The 15,244-nt window shown below is 50.4% G+C and overlaps 1 protein-coding gene across 11 annotated transcripts in view; it reads right to left on the reverse strand.

Annotated features, from left to right (window-relative positions):
• SIPA1L3 (signal induced proliferation associated 1 like 3) overlaps positions 1-15,244 on the reverse strand; it is a 236,991-nt gene that overhangs the window by 21,165 nt on the left and 200,582 nt on the right. For all 11 annotated transcript variants that reach the window (XM_060650967.3, XM_060650956.3, XM_060650963.3 and 8 more), the window contains one exon: positions 2,746-2,967. In XM_060650967.3, coding sequence (XP_060506950.3) covers positions 2,746-2,967 — 222 coding nt within the window. The remainder of the gene's footprint in view (positions 1-2,745; positions 2,968-15,244) is intronic.

Genomic DNA, 15,244 nt, shown 5'->3' on the forward strand with positions numbered 1-15,244 from the left:
GCCGAAGTCAGTCGCTCAACCGACTGAGCCACCCAGGCGCCCCTATTTGATATTTTTATATATATATTTTATATACTTAGTTTACACACATACATTTATACAAATATACACATCTATAAAAAGCCCTGTTTGAGTCTTATCATAGGGAAAAGTGGGTTTTTGTTTGTTCAGTGTTATCATATATTCAGGCATATCACCTGAGCACCTACTGTGTACTGGGCCCCGGGGTGGGGCTCATGGCACCTCTGCTCTCCTGGAATTCTCAGTCCACCATGGGGGACAGAGAGGAAGCCAGCCGCCAGGAAATGATGCTCTGATGTACCCTGGGACAGGTGCCGCAGAAGGGAAGAAGCATGAGGTCAGTGGAAGGGATGAGCCTCGTGTGGGCTTGACCGAATTTCCCCAGGGATGGCGTGTCTGGGTTAAGACCTGAGAGGTGGTGTTATGGGTCCCCTCCCATCAAAAAGATGCTGAAGTACAAACCCAGTATCTCAGAGCGTGACCTTATTTGGAAATAGGGTCTCAGACAATGAGGATGGACCCTCGTCCAGTAACTGGTGTCCTCATAAAAGGGGGAAACGCCAACACAGAGACGCGCCCACAGGGAGGAGGCTGCGTGAGGACGAAGGCGGACGCTGAGGAGATGCATCTACAGACCACGGAGTCCAACACGTGGCCTGCAAATCTGCAGCAGCTGGGAGACCAGCTGGAACAGGTTCCCCTTCGCAGCCCTCAAAAGGAACCGACCCGGCCAGTGCCCTGATCTCGGACATCTGACCTCTGAACTGTGAGACAGTACATTTCTGGAGTCGAGCCGCTCAGTCTGTGGCACCTCACTGGCGCGGCCCTAGTAGGTACGCACGCGGGGGAAGGACAGCCAGAGCGGCTGCCGTGGTGGAAGAGCAGAAGGGGGTCAGCAGGGACTGACCCTCCGGCCACCCTGAACAGTGGGGGTCTCATAGTATCTTATGGGGTTGCAGCGAGAACGCGACGAGATGCATGGCACGTACGTTCACTGAAGGAGCACCCGGAGCGCCAGGCAGCCGAGACATGGCACCTGTTCTCCAGAAGAACGAGAGAAGTGACCGAATGACGGCAGGGGCCAGGTCTAGTTGGGAAGGCCCATCTGACGAGGTGGCATCAGACTAAGCTTCCTGGAGACAGCCCTGAGATCTGGGGCGGGGTGGGGGAGTTTTCCGGGCACTAGAGAACCCCCGGAAAGGCCCTGAGGTTGGCCTAGCCTTGGTAAGCATGAGGTGCAGCAGAGGCCAGTGGAGTGGAGAAGGGAGGGGGCGAGCGGGAGGATGGGAGGCCAGAGGAGGGAGGAAGCCGGCCAAGCAGGGTCTGCGCAGGAGTTTCGGCGAAGCACATGCCGCAGCCGGTGCCTGGTACTTGTGTGCTTGGTCAACGGAGCCCTCGTCATCCAGCCCGGGGGTGGAGGTGAGCGGAGGGTCAGAGCCTAGACTCCCGCGTGTCCCTGGCTGTGAGTGATGCGTGTGAACTGGACTCTCGGTGTGAGTTGCCCAGCCTTTCCTGCGGACATCTGCAGGGTCACGTTTCTGTCTTCCTGACACCTGTCTCCTTCTGAGCTCTGCGTCATCCACACATTTGAATGGTCCACCCAGGTCATGAAAGACTTTACAAAGAACTGGGGGAGGAGGGCAGATTCCCTCCACACCCAATGGAAGAGGAGCCTTGGACCACTTCTATCCCTTACCAGCTGAGTGACTCGGGGCCTCAGTTGCCTTATCTGTAAAATGGGGTGAATGGCAGGTCTGCCTTACAGAGCTGTTGTGAGGACTCAGGGAACTAATTCACGTACAGGAGCTTAGAACTGAGACTGGCACACAGTGAGCACTCAGTAAATGTGAGGTATCGTCTTCTAACTTAAAACAGAAATCCTTCCCTAATGCACACTCTTCCCCTCTCTTCTGCTCTACAGTAGAGCAAAATGCCTCAAATGAGCTGAGCACACAGTTTCCTCCCATTCCACCCTACCCTTCTCTCCTGCACCCTGGGGGACCTCCATGAGGCTCAAAGCGACGCCCAGCTCACAGCCCATCATGCCCAGGCTCCTCACCCGGGCTCCTCCTATGCAGAGCATACTCTCTGCACACTGAGGACTCTGGCCCTGCCCTGCACTCCCCCTTCCTCTCTACCCACACTCCCGGCCTTGGGGTATGCCTCTAGCCTCGTGCCCCTGTGAGACGACACCCAAATTTCCCCCTCCAGCCTGACTTCTCCCCTCAGCTCCAGACTCCTTACCCCGCCTCCTCCTTGATGTCTTCTGTGCTTCGAGAACGTAACCCGCCCGGGACTCTCCCCCAGCCAAGCCTGCTCCTCAGCTCAGCCCTCACCTCAAGGCAAGCCTGCCCTTCCGGCTACAGGACCTAGAGTCTTCTTCAACCTCGCCCTTCCTCTTAACCCTCGTCTGGTCTGCCAGGCAACCCTGGCGGCTCTCCTTTCAGCTCATCCATCCAGAAGCCACCTCCTCTCCCTTCTCAGCCTCCATCCTGCTCAGCCTTCCCCAAACCCCGTCTCCTGCATAGCAGCTCCTTGAAGGCTGTGCCCCTTGGGCAGCCAAGGGGCCCTGTGAACACCCAACTAAGGGATCTCTGTCCACAGAGATGGTGTGGGACTGGCACAGCATCCTGCTGAATGAGTGAGTGAGGTGTCCCCTCCTTCCCCACCCAGAGACGCCTGGCTTGGCTCTCGTAGAACCTTGCCGGGCGTCCAGGCACTTACTTCTTTGGGTCAGTGAAGGGGAGTGGCCGTGGCGGGGGCTCGTCTGCCCTCTTCCACCCTGTGGGGTGCTTATTGCGAACGGGTTGCTTGGAGAAGAAGGACTTGGGGACGGAGGCGGACAGCTGGAAGGGGCTGGGCTGGGCCACCTGGGAGGACCGAGGGGTCTCTGTGCTGGCGGTTTTGTAAACCTGAGCAGGGTAGCCGGCCCTGGAGCTCACGTCACTGCAAAGTAAAAACAAGAGAAATAAGCAATCAAGTATGTTCCCCATTATGCAGAACTGATCTGTTTAAATGTACTCTTAGGAAACAAAAAAATTCCTTTGCACAAGAGGTATACAAATACATCGCTGCTGTGGAAAGTTCCAATACAGAAATCTATATAGGGAGAAGGCCAAGTTGCCTAGGAGGTTCCCCCCCCCCCCCGCCCCCCAATCCCACCCCAGGAATGCCCTTCTGGCACATTTGGTACCACTGGGAATCCAAAACAGTCACCCCCTGTGGGTGGATGCACCCCGAGGTTCCCTGTCTCCTGGGCACGACTTACATAGCTAGAGGTGGGGGTCCTACCCGTCTCTAGGGGTAAACAAGGTTTACAGTTTCCCGGCTCACTCTCTCTCTCTCTCGGTCACTCGTGCTTTTTCTCTCTCTCTCTCTCCCTTTTCCTATGCATTACAAATATACACATGAATACAATCAGAGAGGTAGAACCTTTTACTTGGGGGGGGGGGAGCATGAAGAATTTTTTTGGGGGTAGAGGACTGTATTTTTATATAAGCGGAATGACATTAATACATTGTTCTGTAAACTTTTTTTTTTTTTTTACTTAAAATATAACTTGCTCAGTAGCCTCTTCATTCAAATATTTTTTGAGCACTCGCTATACATCAGACACCATTCCTACTGATCTAATCTAAAACCCCAGCTCAGTATCTGAAATGCTGGATTCCCACGGAATTAACACTACAATGAACCTCATGCTGCTGACCAGAACCCAGCTGTTGGGGACCCACCTGTTTATTCCACTGAGACAAAGTGACTTTTAAAACTTAAATTAAAAAAAAAATTTTTTATGTTTATTTCTGAGAGAGAGAGACAGACAGACAGAGCGCAAGCGGGGGAGGGGCAGAGAGAGAGGGAGGCAGAGATTCCAAAGCAGGTTCCAGGCTCTGAGCTCTCAGCACATAGCCCAACACGGGGCTCAAACCCATGAACTGAGATCATGACCTGAGCTGAAGTCGGATGCTAAACCGACTGAGCCACCCAGGCGCCGCCCCCCTCCCCCAATTTTTTTTTAATGTTTATTTTTGTGTGAGAGAGAGAGAGAGACAGAGCACAGGCAGGAGAGGGGCAGAGAGAAGGAGACACAGAATCTGAAGCAGGCTCCAGGCTCTGAGCTGTTAGCACAGAGCCTGATGAGGGGCTTGAATTCACGAAATGAGAGATCATGACCTGAGCTGAAGTCAGATGCTCAACTGACTGAGCACTGAGGTGCTCCTTAAATTTTTTTTTTAATGTTTATTTTTGAGAGAGATGGGGTGGGGGAGGGGAGAATATGAGTGGCGAAGGGACGGAGAGAGATGGAGACACAGGATCCGAAGCAGGTTCCACGCTCTGAGCTGTCAGCACAGGGCCCAACGTGGAGCTTGAACCCACAAACTGTGAGATCATGACCTGAGCTGAAGTCAGATCCTTAAATGACTGAGTCACCCAGGTGCCCCTAAAACTTTTAAATTGGGGCTCCTGGGTGGCTTAGTGGGTTAAATGTCTGACTTTTGGTTTTAGCTCAGGTCACGATCTCTGTCCCTGCATGGGGCTCTGTGCTGACAGTGCAGGGTCTGCTTGGGATTCTCTCTCTTTGCCTCTCTCAATAAATAAACAAACAAGCAACTAAATAATGAAATTTAAGTAAAATTCCAATTCCATTTTAAGTAAGAGGGACTTAGTGAGAAAAGTAATGCCTTTGGCATCTAAGTCAATAAATCCTTTTTGAAGGTCAATGTAGTAATATGAAGGAGTGGGACTTTTGACTATAATGGAATGAGGAGACTGGCAAATATTCTCCCCCCAGAAAGCACAAAATTGACAAAAACAACCATTTCAGCACTCTGGCAATTGACCAAGGGCATATGGCAATGCAAGAATCATCTATGCTTGGAAAACTGCTGTACTTCAGGTAAGAAAAGAGGGACTCTGTGGCATTTTAGCCTGGGGCTCCTCCCATCTGCCTGCCTAGTTCAATGAGTAAGACATTCTGCTATACCAAAATCTTTGAAATAGCATCAAGCAAACCAACACGTGTGCAATGAAAGTTTCAGAAGGAGAAGAGAGAAAAGGGCAGAAGAAAGATTTGAAGAAATAATGGCTGAAAATTCCCCCAATTTGATGAAAAAAAAAAAAATCATCTACACATCTAAGAAGCTCCACAAACCCTATGAATGGTAAATACAAAGATATTCACATCCAGGGGCGAGTGGGTGGCTCAGTTGGTTGAGGGTCAGACTTTGGTTCAGGTCATGATCTCACAGCTCATGAGTTTGAGCCCCGCATCAGGCTCTGTGCTGACAGCTCAGAGCCTGGAGCCTGCTTCAGATTCTGTGTCTCCTTCTCTCTCTGCCCCTCCCCTGCTGTGCTCTCTCTCTCTCTCTCTCTCTCAAAATAAATAAACATTAAAGTAAAAAAAAAAAAAGATATTCACATCCAGAAAAAGTTCAAAGTCAAATGGTGAGATTAAAAACCTTGAAAATGTCAAGGGAAAAAGGATTCATCATATAAAGGGAAGCAACAATATAATTAACTACAGACTTCTTATTTGAAACAATGGTATGGAATGACATTTTCAAAGTGTGGAAAGAAAAAACCGCCAACCAAGAATTCTGTATCCAGTAAAACTATCCTTTACACATAAAGGCAAAATAAAAACATTCTCAGATAAAAAGACTGAGAAACTGATTGCCAGCTCATCTGCCTGGTGAAATAAAAAGAAGTCCTCAGGCTGAAAGAAAATGACTCCAGGATCGTCTGGCTGGCTCAGTTGGTGAAGTGTGCAACTCTCAGTTTTGGGGTTGTACTTTGAGCCCCAAGATGGGTGTAGAGATTACGTAAAAATAAAATCTAAAAGAAGAAGAAGAAGAAGAAGAAGAAGGAGGAGGAGGAGGAGGAGGAGGAGGAGGAGGAGAAGAAGGAGGAGAAGGAGGAGAAGAAGGAGGAGAAGAAGAAGAAGAAGACGAAGAAGAAGACGAAGAAGAAGACGAAGAAGAAGAAGAAGACGAAGACAAAGAAGAAGAAGAAGAAGAAGAAGAAGAAGAAGAAGAAGAAGAAGAAGAAGAAGAAGAAGAAAACAACAGGTAATGACTCCAGATGATGACCTGAATCCATATGGAGGAAATGAAGGATCCAAGAAAGTCAATTTGCAGGTTAGAATAAGACTATAGAGGGGGCGCCTGCGTGGCTTAGTCAGTTAAGCTTCTGACTTTGGCTTAGGTCATGATCTCGCAGTCTGAGGGTTCAAGCTCTGTGTCGGGCTCTGTGCTGACAGTTGAAATCCTGGAGCCTGCTTTGGATTCTGTGTTTCCTTCTCTCTGCCCCTCCCCTGCTTGTGCTCGGTCTTTCTGTCTCTATCTCAAAAGATAAACATTAAAACAAAATTTTTTTAGAGACTATAGATTTATGTTTTATTTCTTCTCTAACTTCCTTAAAGATAGAAGATTATAAAAGGCAACAACAGCAACACTATATTGTTGGGCTTATAACAAATGTAGATTTAATAAAATGACAAATATAGCACAAAAGAGGGGGAAAGGAATGTGGCTATACTGGAGAAAAGTTTCTATATTTTATTGAAATTAAGTTACTAAATCTTTTTTTTTTAAACAATAAAGTCTTTTTTTTTTTTTTTAATGCTTACTTATTTTTGAGAGAGAGCGTGCATGCACGCTGAGGGGAGGGAGGCGCATGGGCAGAGAAGGAGACAGAGAATCCCAAGCAGCTCTGCACTGTCAGCATACAGCTCGATGCCAAGCTCGAACTCATAAACCGTGAGATCATGACCTGACCTGAAATCAAGAGCTGGATGCTTACCCAACTGAGCCACCCAGGCGTCCCAAGTTACTAAATTTGAATTACACTGTTAAGATGCATATTATAAGAATTTGGGAAAAATAGCTGAAAAAAGCAGGAAGAATCCAAACAGTACACTAATATACATTATTTAACATGAAAAGTGGCAGTAAAGGAAGAACAGAGCAAGAAAGGTAGTGAACATATAGAAAATGGCAAAACGGGGAATGTAAATGCAATAATTACCAATGATTTCTCTAAATGTGAATGTTTCAATGGCCAAATCAAAAGGTAGAGATGTCAGACTGGATTTAAAAAAAGCAGGCTCTCAGGGGCGCCTGGGTGGCTTCAGATTCTGTGTCTCCCTCTCTCTCTGCCCCTCCTCCACTTGTGTGTGCGTGCGCGCGCTCTCTCTCTCTCAAAAGTAAATAAACGTTAAAAAAAATGTTTTTCTTTTAAAACAAGCAAGCTCTGACTAGATATGCTTTCTATGATTTAGCAACATCTATTCATGTGGCCACAGCTGCAAACTGGTGTGTGTGGGGGGGTGTCCAGGGAGCCATGGAGTGTATAACACCAGGAAGGGATGGCAGGGTGACCAGGGAGCCTCCCCAGGGAGGCGAGGGCATCTGAGCTGAGAAGTGAAGGATGAGTGGCGGTGGTTTAACATCTGACCTCTCAGAAATCCGTGTGACAGAAAAGCCTGTCCAAGTACTTGTAGGCACATACAAGGATGTTCACTGCCAACACTGTATGTAATCAAGTTAGAGGTGCCTGGATGGCTCTGTGGGAGGCTTGTTCGACTCTCGATCTTGGGGCCATGAGTTCAAGCCCCACTACTTAACACAATAAAAACTTAAAAAAAAACCAAAACAGTAAATTAGACCCGGCCTGAATATCTTTTTTTTTTTTTAATGTTTTATTTATTCTTGAGAGAGAGAGACGGACAGCATGAGCAGGGGAGGAGCAGAGCAAGAGAGGGACACAGAATCTGAAATAGGCTCCAGGCTCTGAGCTGTCAGCACAGAGCTCGATGCGGGGCTCGCATTCACAGACCGTGAGATCATGACCTAAGCCAAAGTCAGATGCCCGACTGAGCCATCCAGGCGCCCCAGGCCTGAACATCTTTTAACAAGGGATTAACAGATGTTCCAAGTACCCCCATATGATCAAAACCTATGCAGCCAATTCAAAGAGTAAGGTAGGTTTGTTTACGAACGAGGACAGATGTCTGAGTACAAGGCACAGTACAAAGCATGACTCTGTTCTTCCTTTTTTTACATACACAGTTACACTGTATTATTATTGAGTTTTTTTTGTTTTGTCTTTTTTACAAAAAGGAACCATACAGTTTTTCCCTAACTGTGGGCCATTAAATCATTTGAGTGGCTCCTGACCATTATTAAGGGGGAAAAGGCCCCCAAACCAAACAGACTGGAATAAAAAACATCAGTAAGGGTAAGTGCTTTGTGAAGCTTCATTCTGGACATCCGTTGGGGGGTTGTAAATGTAAAATGCTTTCCCTGTTTCGGGTAATGATCAAAAATGTTTGAAAGAGGGGCGCACGGGTGGTTCTATCAGTTGAGCGTTTGACTTTGACTCAGATCATGATCTTGTGGCTCGTGAGTTCGAGCCCCACGTCAGGCTCTGTGCTGTTAGCTCGGAGCCTGGAGCCTGCTCCAGATTCTGTGTCTCCCTTTCTCTCTGCCCCTCCCCCGCTTGCACTCTGTCTCTTCCTCTCTCTCAAAAAATAAACATTAAAAAACATTTTTTAAAAATGTTTGAAAGAACTGGGCTGCTGCAGGTTTAGAGAAAAATCTCGGGGAGGAGCTTACACTAACTGATTATCTCTGGAGGTAGTAATGATGTGTTCAGAATAAAAGTCAAATGAAACCGTACAAATGGCACAGAGCACAGAGGTGCCGCCTGACACCTCAGTCTCTCCCTGCAACCAAGACCCATCCTTTCTTCTTCTTCAACAGGGAGCTGTGCGCACACAAGCACACGTGTGTGAGAGGGAGTGTGTATCCTTCCCACTTTGTAAAATAAATGGCAGCAGATCATAAGCTTGCTGTGCACCCTTTCACCTTAACCGTATGTTCTGTAGCTCTCTCCGTGTCAGTCCACACGAACCCCCCTCTCTGCAATGGCCGCAGGGGGTCCATTCTATGAATAGATCACCCTAACTTTTACTTTCTACAGCACATTCCTCTACCTTGCCCTCAGGCATGTTCATTCAGCTTTTGTGAGCTGACAAAACAAGAGATGATTAAACCAGGAAGGGAAAAAGGTGAACACCCTTTGTGTCCGCCAGCCAGCCAGCTCCATCCACGGCCTCCTTCGAGATGGGCTTGCCTGGCTTCGGGTCCTGCAGCAGACCTTTTGGGTGTCAGCCTAATCCCCCCTCAACCTGTAAACAGAGGCTGACTTTACTCCTCCTTTGTTTGAGGAAGGTGACCAGACACCTCGCCCAGGGGGCAAATCCTGAGTGAGGCCACTTGTCTGGGATGGGTATGGATGGGTCTGTACTGTATTTCTGCCCAGTGAGACTTTGGGGAGAGCGTATATGGGCTGTCTGCTGGGTGACTTTGGGAAAAAATTTCTTTGCTAAAAAAACAAACAGAAAACACCTGCAGAAAACATCACCTTCTCTTCCACTGGACACTGTGACTACCTGGTTGAAGGACAGCCACTTTGAGAATGAGGGGAGCCAGCTTGGAGGCTGACGGAGGCAGAACACAAAGAGGAGAAAGAACTTAGGTCTTTGAGTCAATAAATCACCCAATCCTGGCCACCCCCCTAACTTGGCATTTTGTGTTCTGTGAGATAACAGACTGCCTTCAGCCAAGCTGGAATTTTCTGTTACTTGTAGCCAAAGGCATTCCCATGACTGTCTCTGTCTTCAGCTTTGTGAGGCCTCAACACAGAACTATTCCCCCCACCACCCCGAGCGTGCTGTGTATTTTGACCCAGCCCTGAGGTGGGGCCATGAGCCCAGGTGCCCCATACGGGGTGGAGTTCTTACCCCACCCACCAATCCAGAGTGAGCATGCTTTCTTTCTGATGCACCAGCAGGAACAGGTATCCCCCTCTGGGCCTCAGCTGTGACTTGAAGACCAGAGGCACCATGGGGTGGGGTGAGAACATGGGCCGTGCTGCCCACCTGACCCGAGTTCCAATCCCAGCTCTGAGTGACACGCTGGGACCTGAGCTCGGGTCCTTCCCCCTCAGAGAGTCTCAGTTTTCTCCTCTGAGAAATGAGGCAGTGACAGCACCACTTCAAGAGGTCTTGTGTGCACTGTTAACGTGGTGTGCCCAGGGGCTAAAAGCCGGGACTTTGGGCTCAGCCAGGACTGGGGCGGGGGCATCCTGCTCGGCCATCCCACCCCCACCTCCCCCACTGGAGAGGTTATGCATTCATCTGTGTTCTGTCTTAGGGAAGCACTTAAGATTTTGTGGGAGGAAAAGGTTTTGTGGCTTACAAAAAAAGCTGAAAAACCATGGGTTGGATGGAGAAATCAGAGCTGCACTTACACTCAAGTCTTGATGGGTGGCCTAGGGTGGCTGAGCCCCTGCGCAGAAGGAAGAGTGGTGGCAGTGACAGGGCTGGCTGTGCTGAGCCTGTGAGCATGGCCAGGCCCTGCCCCAAGCATCTTCATTGAGTTGTCCTGGCAACCCCCTGAGGCAGGAACCACCACCAACCCCGTGTTTCAAGTGGGAAACCAGGCCCCAGAGAGATTAAATAATCTGCCCCCAAAATGATGCAGCTGGTAGGGATGGAGCCAGGATGCAAACCCAGTCTGGCTCAAGAGACCCCGGCTTTGAACCCCAAGCCTGTACTTTCAACAACTGCAGTCACGACAGATATGTAATACGTGCAAACAAAGCCTGGCAGCAGCTGCTATTTTTGGAGCCAGCTACGTCGCAGGCCCCGTGCTAAGTACTTTCAGTGCATGATGTAGGTTCACTGTGGCAGCCTTAGACCACAGATCCTATCATTACTCCCATTTTACAGATGAGAAAACTGAGCCTCAGAGAAACTAAGGAGCCTGATGGAGATCACACGGTTGGGTCAGCTTTGGAGCTGTGATCCGGACGCAGGCAGTCAGAGGCCAGAGCCCAGGAATCCCTCACTGCTTGGCCTTAACTGCTAGACCAATCTTGCCCTCTCTCCCTAGTGCGTGGCATGACCTTGAGAGTTCAATCAGTCCCCGCGTGTGGCTGGAGTTATCGTGTAGGAGTCTCGAGTGGCCACATTCCACTCAGTGGCCTGGGAGCAGAAGTGGCAGGTCTGCAGGGAGGATACGGGATCAGAGTGATGCAGAAACCCGCCAATGCTCACCCCCTCCACCCCCACGCCCATCGCCGTAGCAGTCTCCTCCTGCCCACTCTCACTGAACACAGCCAGAGAGAGCCTGTGAACACCGAGTCAGATCGCAGCCCGCTTCTGCCCAGGACTCTCTGTGGCTCCACCTTACTCAGGGCAGAGGCAGAGTCCTCCCCTCTGCCCACAAGGCCCCACACCATCTGGCCTGCCCCTTCTGCCCTCAGCTCCTCCCACTTACTGGGCTCCAGCCAGGTGAAAGGGAAGCTGTTCCCAGACAGAAACATTTTCACCTCAGGGCCTTTGCACTGCTCCCTCCTTTCCTTTAGAGGGCTTGGGTTCCTCTCCCAGGCTGACTGTGATTCTCCCAAGTGGATCTCTGTTGTGTGTGACCCCAGTGGGTTCCAAGGCCCTCACATTACCTTTAAGAGCTGTGCCCCCAGAAGTGTATCCCAGAGACTCCCTCTTGGCACAGCCTGGGGAGGCAAAGCCACGTACTTCCTGCCTGGCTGTGTCAGCTCCACGTGGAGTGGAGAGCCTCTGAGTGCCCCTTCACAGCTCTGCAAACCCAGGGAGCTCTGAAGCGTGTGCTGCCTCAGGAGAGGGCGGGGGGCCAGGTGGCTGCCCGCCTGGGATCACTCAGCCCACTGCGGTGCCCACAGCAGGCGCTGGCGCCTGGCAGTGCGCCTGGAAGCCGGGCTCCCATGACGAATGTCTGGGGAGAGAGTCTGCGAAGTCACTGAAATCATCGATGGGCACAAGCTGCTACAGGCTGTGGCGGCTTCCATGGCGGGGCCGGAGCACGGGGAGGGACCGGATAGGTGTTTCCCTGCTCGGCACGGCCCATCCCCCTGGTGGCAGTCCCTGAGTTTTGCGGGCAAACTCAATCCCTTCTACCTTTCAAATAGTCTAGAGTAATCTTTTTAAAACTAAGTCAGACTGTGCATTCACATGCCTCCCATGGCTCCCATGTCCCTCAGAATCAAATCCCAGCAGCTGACCATGGTCAGTAAGCCTGCCAGAACCGGGTTCCGGCCTACCGTGCACAACTGACCTCCTGTCACTCTCCCCTTTGCCCTGTCCGCTCCTCCCTCTCTGGCCACTTGATCATTTTTTTTTTTTTTTATGTTTTATTCATTTTTGAGAGACAGGCAGAGAGAGAAGGGGACAGAGGATCCGAAGCAGGCTCTGCGCTGACAGCACAGAGCCCGATGCAGGGCTTGAACTCACGAACTGTGAGATCATGACCTGAGCCGAAGTCAGACATTCAACTGACTGAGCCACCCAGGCGCACCCGCTTGGCCATTTCTTAAGCACTGCAAATGAGTTCACCTTCACTGTCGTGACATTTGCTGTTTCTTCTGCCTGGGTCAATCTCTTGCTTCCTACAAAATAACAACCTTGTAAGAGGCCTTCCTGGCCGTCCGTCCTGTTACCTAAGAGTAATGTGCCTCCTGGGCTGACCCTGCCCCAGTCTCTTCTCAAGAACCTCACCACCCTGTCTGCAGCAGCCTCCTGACACTCAGCAGTCAGCCTCGACTCTTTGCTCCCTGGCACCATCCTGGACCTGTGTCTCCCTCCCTCCTGGTGTCCTAGCAATGCCACTTTGTGATGCAGGCGTAGCTGCTCTGTCCTCTGGTCCAGACCCCTTCCTTCTCACTCATATCTCTGCCTCAGCCCTGTCCCTGAGGCTCTGCCTCCAGTCTCATCTCCAGCACTATCTTTCAAAACATAAATCCGCCTGTACTACCCTTTCTGCTGAAACCTCTCCTTGCTGCCCACAGTTCTTGGGATCGAATCCAAACTCTGTAATGTGGTGGACAGGGCCCTGCATGGTCTGGCTCCTGCTGACTTCCCCAAAAACCTCTTATCAGCTGGCCCCTCAGTTTCTACCCTTGAGCCAAGGGGCCTGTGTTCAGTGACCTAACAGCATCCGCCTTCCTCTCCACCTCAGGGCCTTTGCACATGCTACTCCTTCCCATTCATCGAGACATCCCTTTTACATCTCATCTTTCCTTTCCCCCCTTCCCCCCCCTTCTCTCTTTTTAAAAAAAAATTGTACAGGGGTGCCTGGGTGGCTCAGTCAGTTAAGTGTCTGACTCTTGGTTTCAGCTTGGGTCATGATCTCACGGTTTTGTGAGTTTGAGCCCCACATCGGGCTCCGTGCTGACGGTGCAGAGCCTGCTTGGGATTCTCTGTCTCCCTCTCCCTCTCCCTCTCTGCCCCTTGCCCACTCCTGCTTTGTCTCTGTTGAAATAAATACCTAAAAAAATTGTATAATAGCTGACACACAGAGCAGTGTACAAAGTATATGCATATAACTGAAGAAACAGTTACAAAGCAGACACCATGTGACTGCATCCTGGGTCAAGAATATATCATCAGCCCCTCGGAAACTACTCACTTGCTCCCACCTCCTTATTGTTCTTATCTTTGGCAGAAATGACCCTTCCTCATTGAACCTACCTTTGCCCCTTGGGCTAGATTAGACACTCCTTTGAGTCCTGGACCGCATCCACTCGCGGATCCCAGTGGGTCTCCTCTGCCGGCTTTCCCCTAGCACAGTTCATCTATTACTTTGATCATTATTTGCTTGCTGGCTCCCCGGTACCGGGTCAGTGCCAGGACAGCAGGGGCCGTGTGTGCCCGCAGCGCCCAGCAGAGGGCCAGGCACACAATGAGCACTCGCTGTGTGAATAAACACGGGTGCTCTATTACAACGTGCTGTGCAAGCAGAGACCGGGGCAGCTATGCGGCTCGCGTGCCTGCCCTCGATAGCAGGCTGTCATCCCAGCTCAGCCCAAGGGAAGAGATAAACGAGAGCAGATGCAGAAGGCCGGTGGGCTGACCGGTGTGAGGGGCAGCGCGGGCCGGCGGCAGGTGGAGGCACATGTGGGCCTCTTGGGCTCAGGTGCTCAGCGACCAACTGGGAACTTGGTTCCCCCGCCAAGACGGGAAAGTTGTGGGAGGGCAGCCAAGCAAGGCCCACACATGGGACTTGCACACCTTCTCTATCTGGGATGCCCTGCCCTCCTAGTCCCCTGGCTCGCATCAGCCTCTTTGTTCTAGGAAAGCCTCTCACACAATGGGGTCTGGCCCTTCCTCTGGGCTCCCGCATCCCAGGTGCTTCCCTCACCTTGGCCCTGACCACTCTGGGAACAGGTGTGTCTCCCCTGTTGGACTTTGAGCCCCGAGAGAGCAGGCCTGGGGCTGTCTCAGCCATCTTGGTGTCCCCAGAACTGCCTGAAAGAGGCATGGCCCCGGAGAAACATTCTGATTTGGTTAGTTTGAGGCATACCTCTCCTCTTTTTATAACAATCCCCTGTGATTTTAATGACAGGCAGGCTCAAGGCCTACTGCCTGGTATGGTTCTAAGGGTCCTACACACAGTAGGTCATTAAATCTTTACCATATCCTTATGAGATAGGTATGTGATTTATCCCCCATTTTACAGACGAAGAAACCGAGGCCCAGAGAAGTTCAGTCATTTGCCCAAGGCCACACAGCCAAGGCAAGGCAAGAAGGAGGGCTTGAACCCTGGTGGAGGTCCATACTCTCATCTACCATGCAGATGTTTCTTTAAATCAACTCATTCAATTTTCCTCAACTTGTCCAAGACAGTATCTGTAAAAGCAGGGGATGGGCAGGTAACACCTTTCCTAATACTCATTAAAGCAAACATTTATCTGTTAAAAAAAACAAAAACAAAAACATTTTCCTCCTATACCACCCAAATCACCTCGAGCACCCCATTTTGGGAAATGCTGTTCCATGCCAGAGCCTGGTTGCCTAGGAGAAAACTTCAGGAAGCAGCTTAATGAGTAGATAAGAATGATTTGCAATTAGCATCAATTGTCTGTATGCAAATTAAAGCTCCCAACCGCTGGGCCCTCTTTTGTAGTGGGCTCCTCTCCCATTTTATTCCCTTCATTCCTGGGTTCAGCAAATCTTTCTGTCAGACACAGGGTAATTTTATACCCACTCCCTGCTTCAGCCACAGTCTTCTCCTCAGAGCCGCTGCCTTTATATCGCAGATTTCAAAACCCTACGGTTACTCAGATTTACGAACACAGGCCTATGTCCAGCACAGGGACTAGCAGAGCTGAGACCTGGGACCCT

Source organism: Panthera onca, chromosome E2 (genome assembly GCF_046562875.1).
Source record: "Panthera onca isolate mPanOnc1 chromosome E2, mPanOnc1 haplotype 2, whole genome shotgun sequence".
Classification (NCBI taxonomy): Eukaryota; Metazoa; Chordata; class Mammalia; order Carnivora; family Felidae; genus Panthera; species Panthera onca.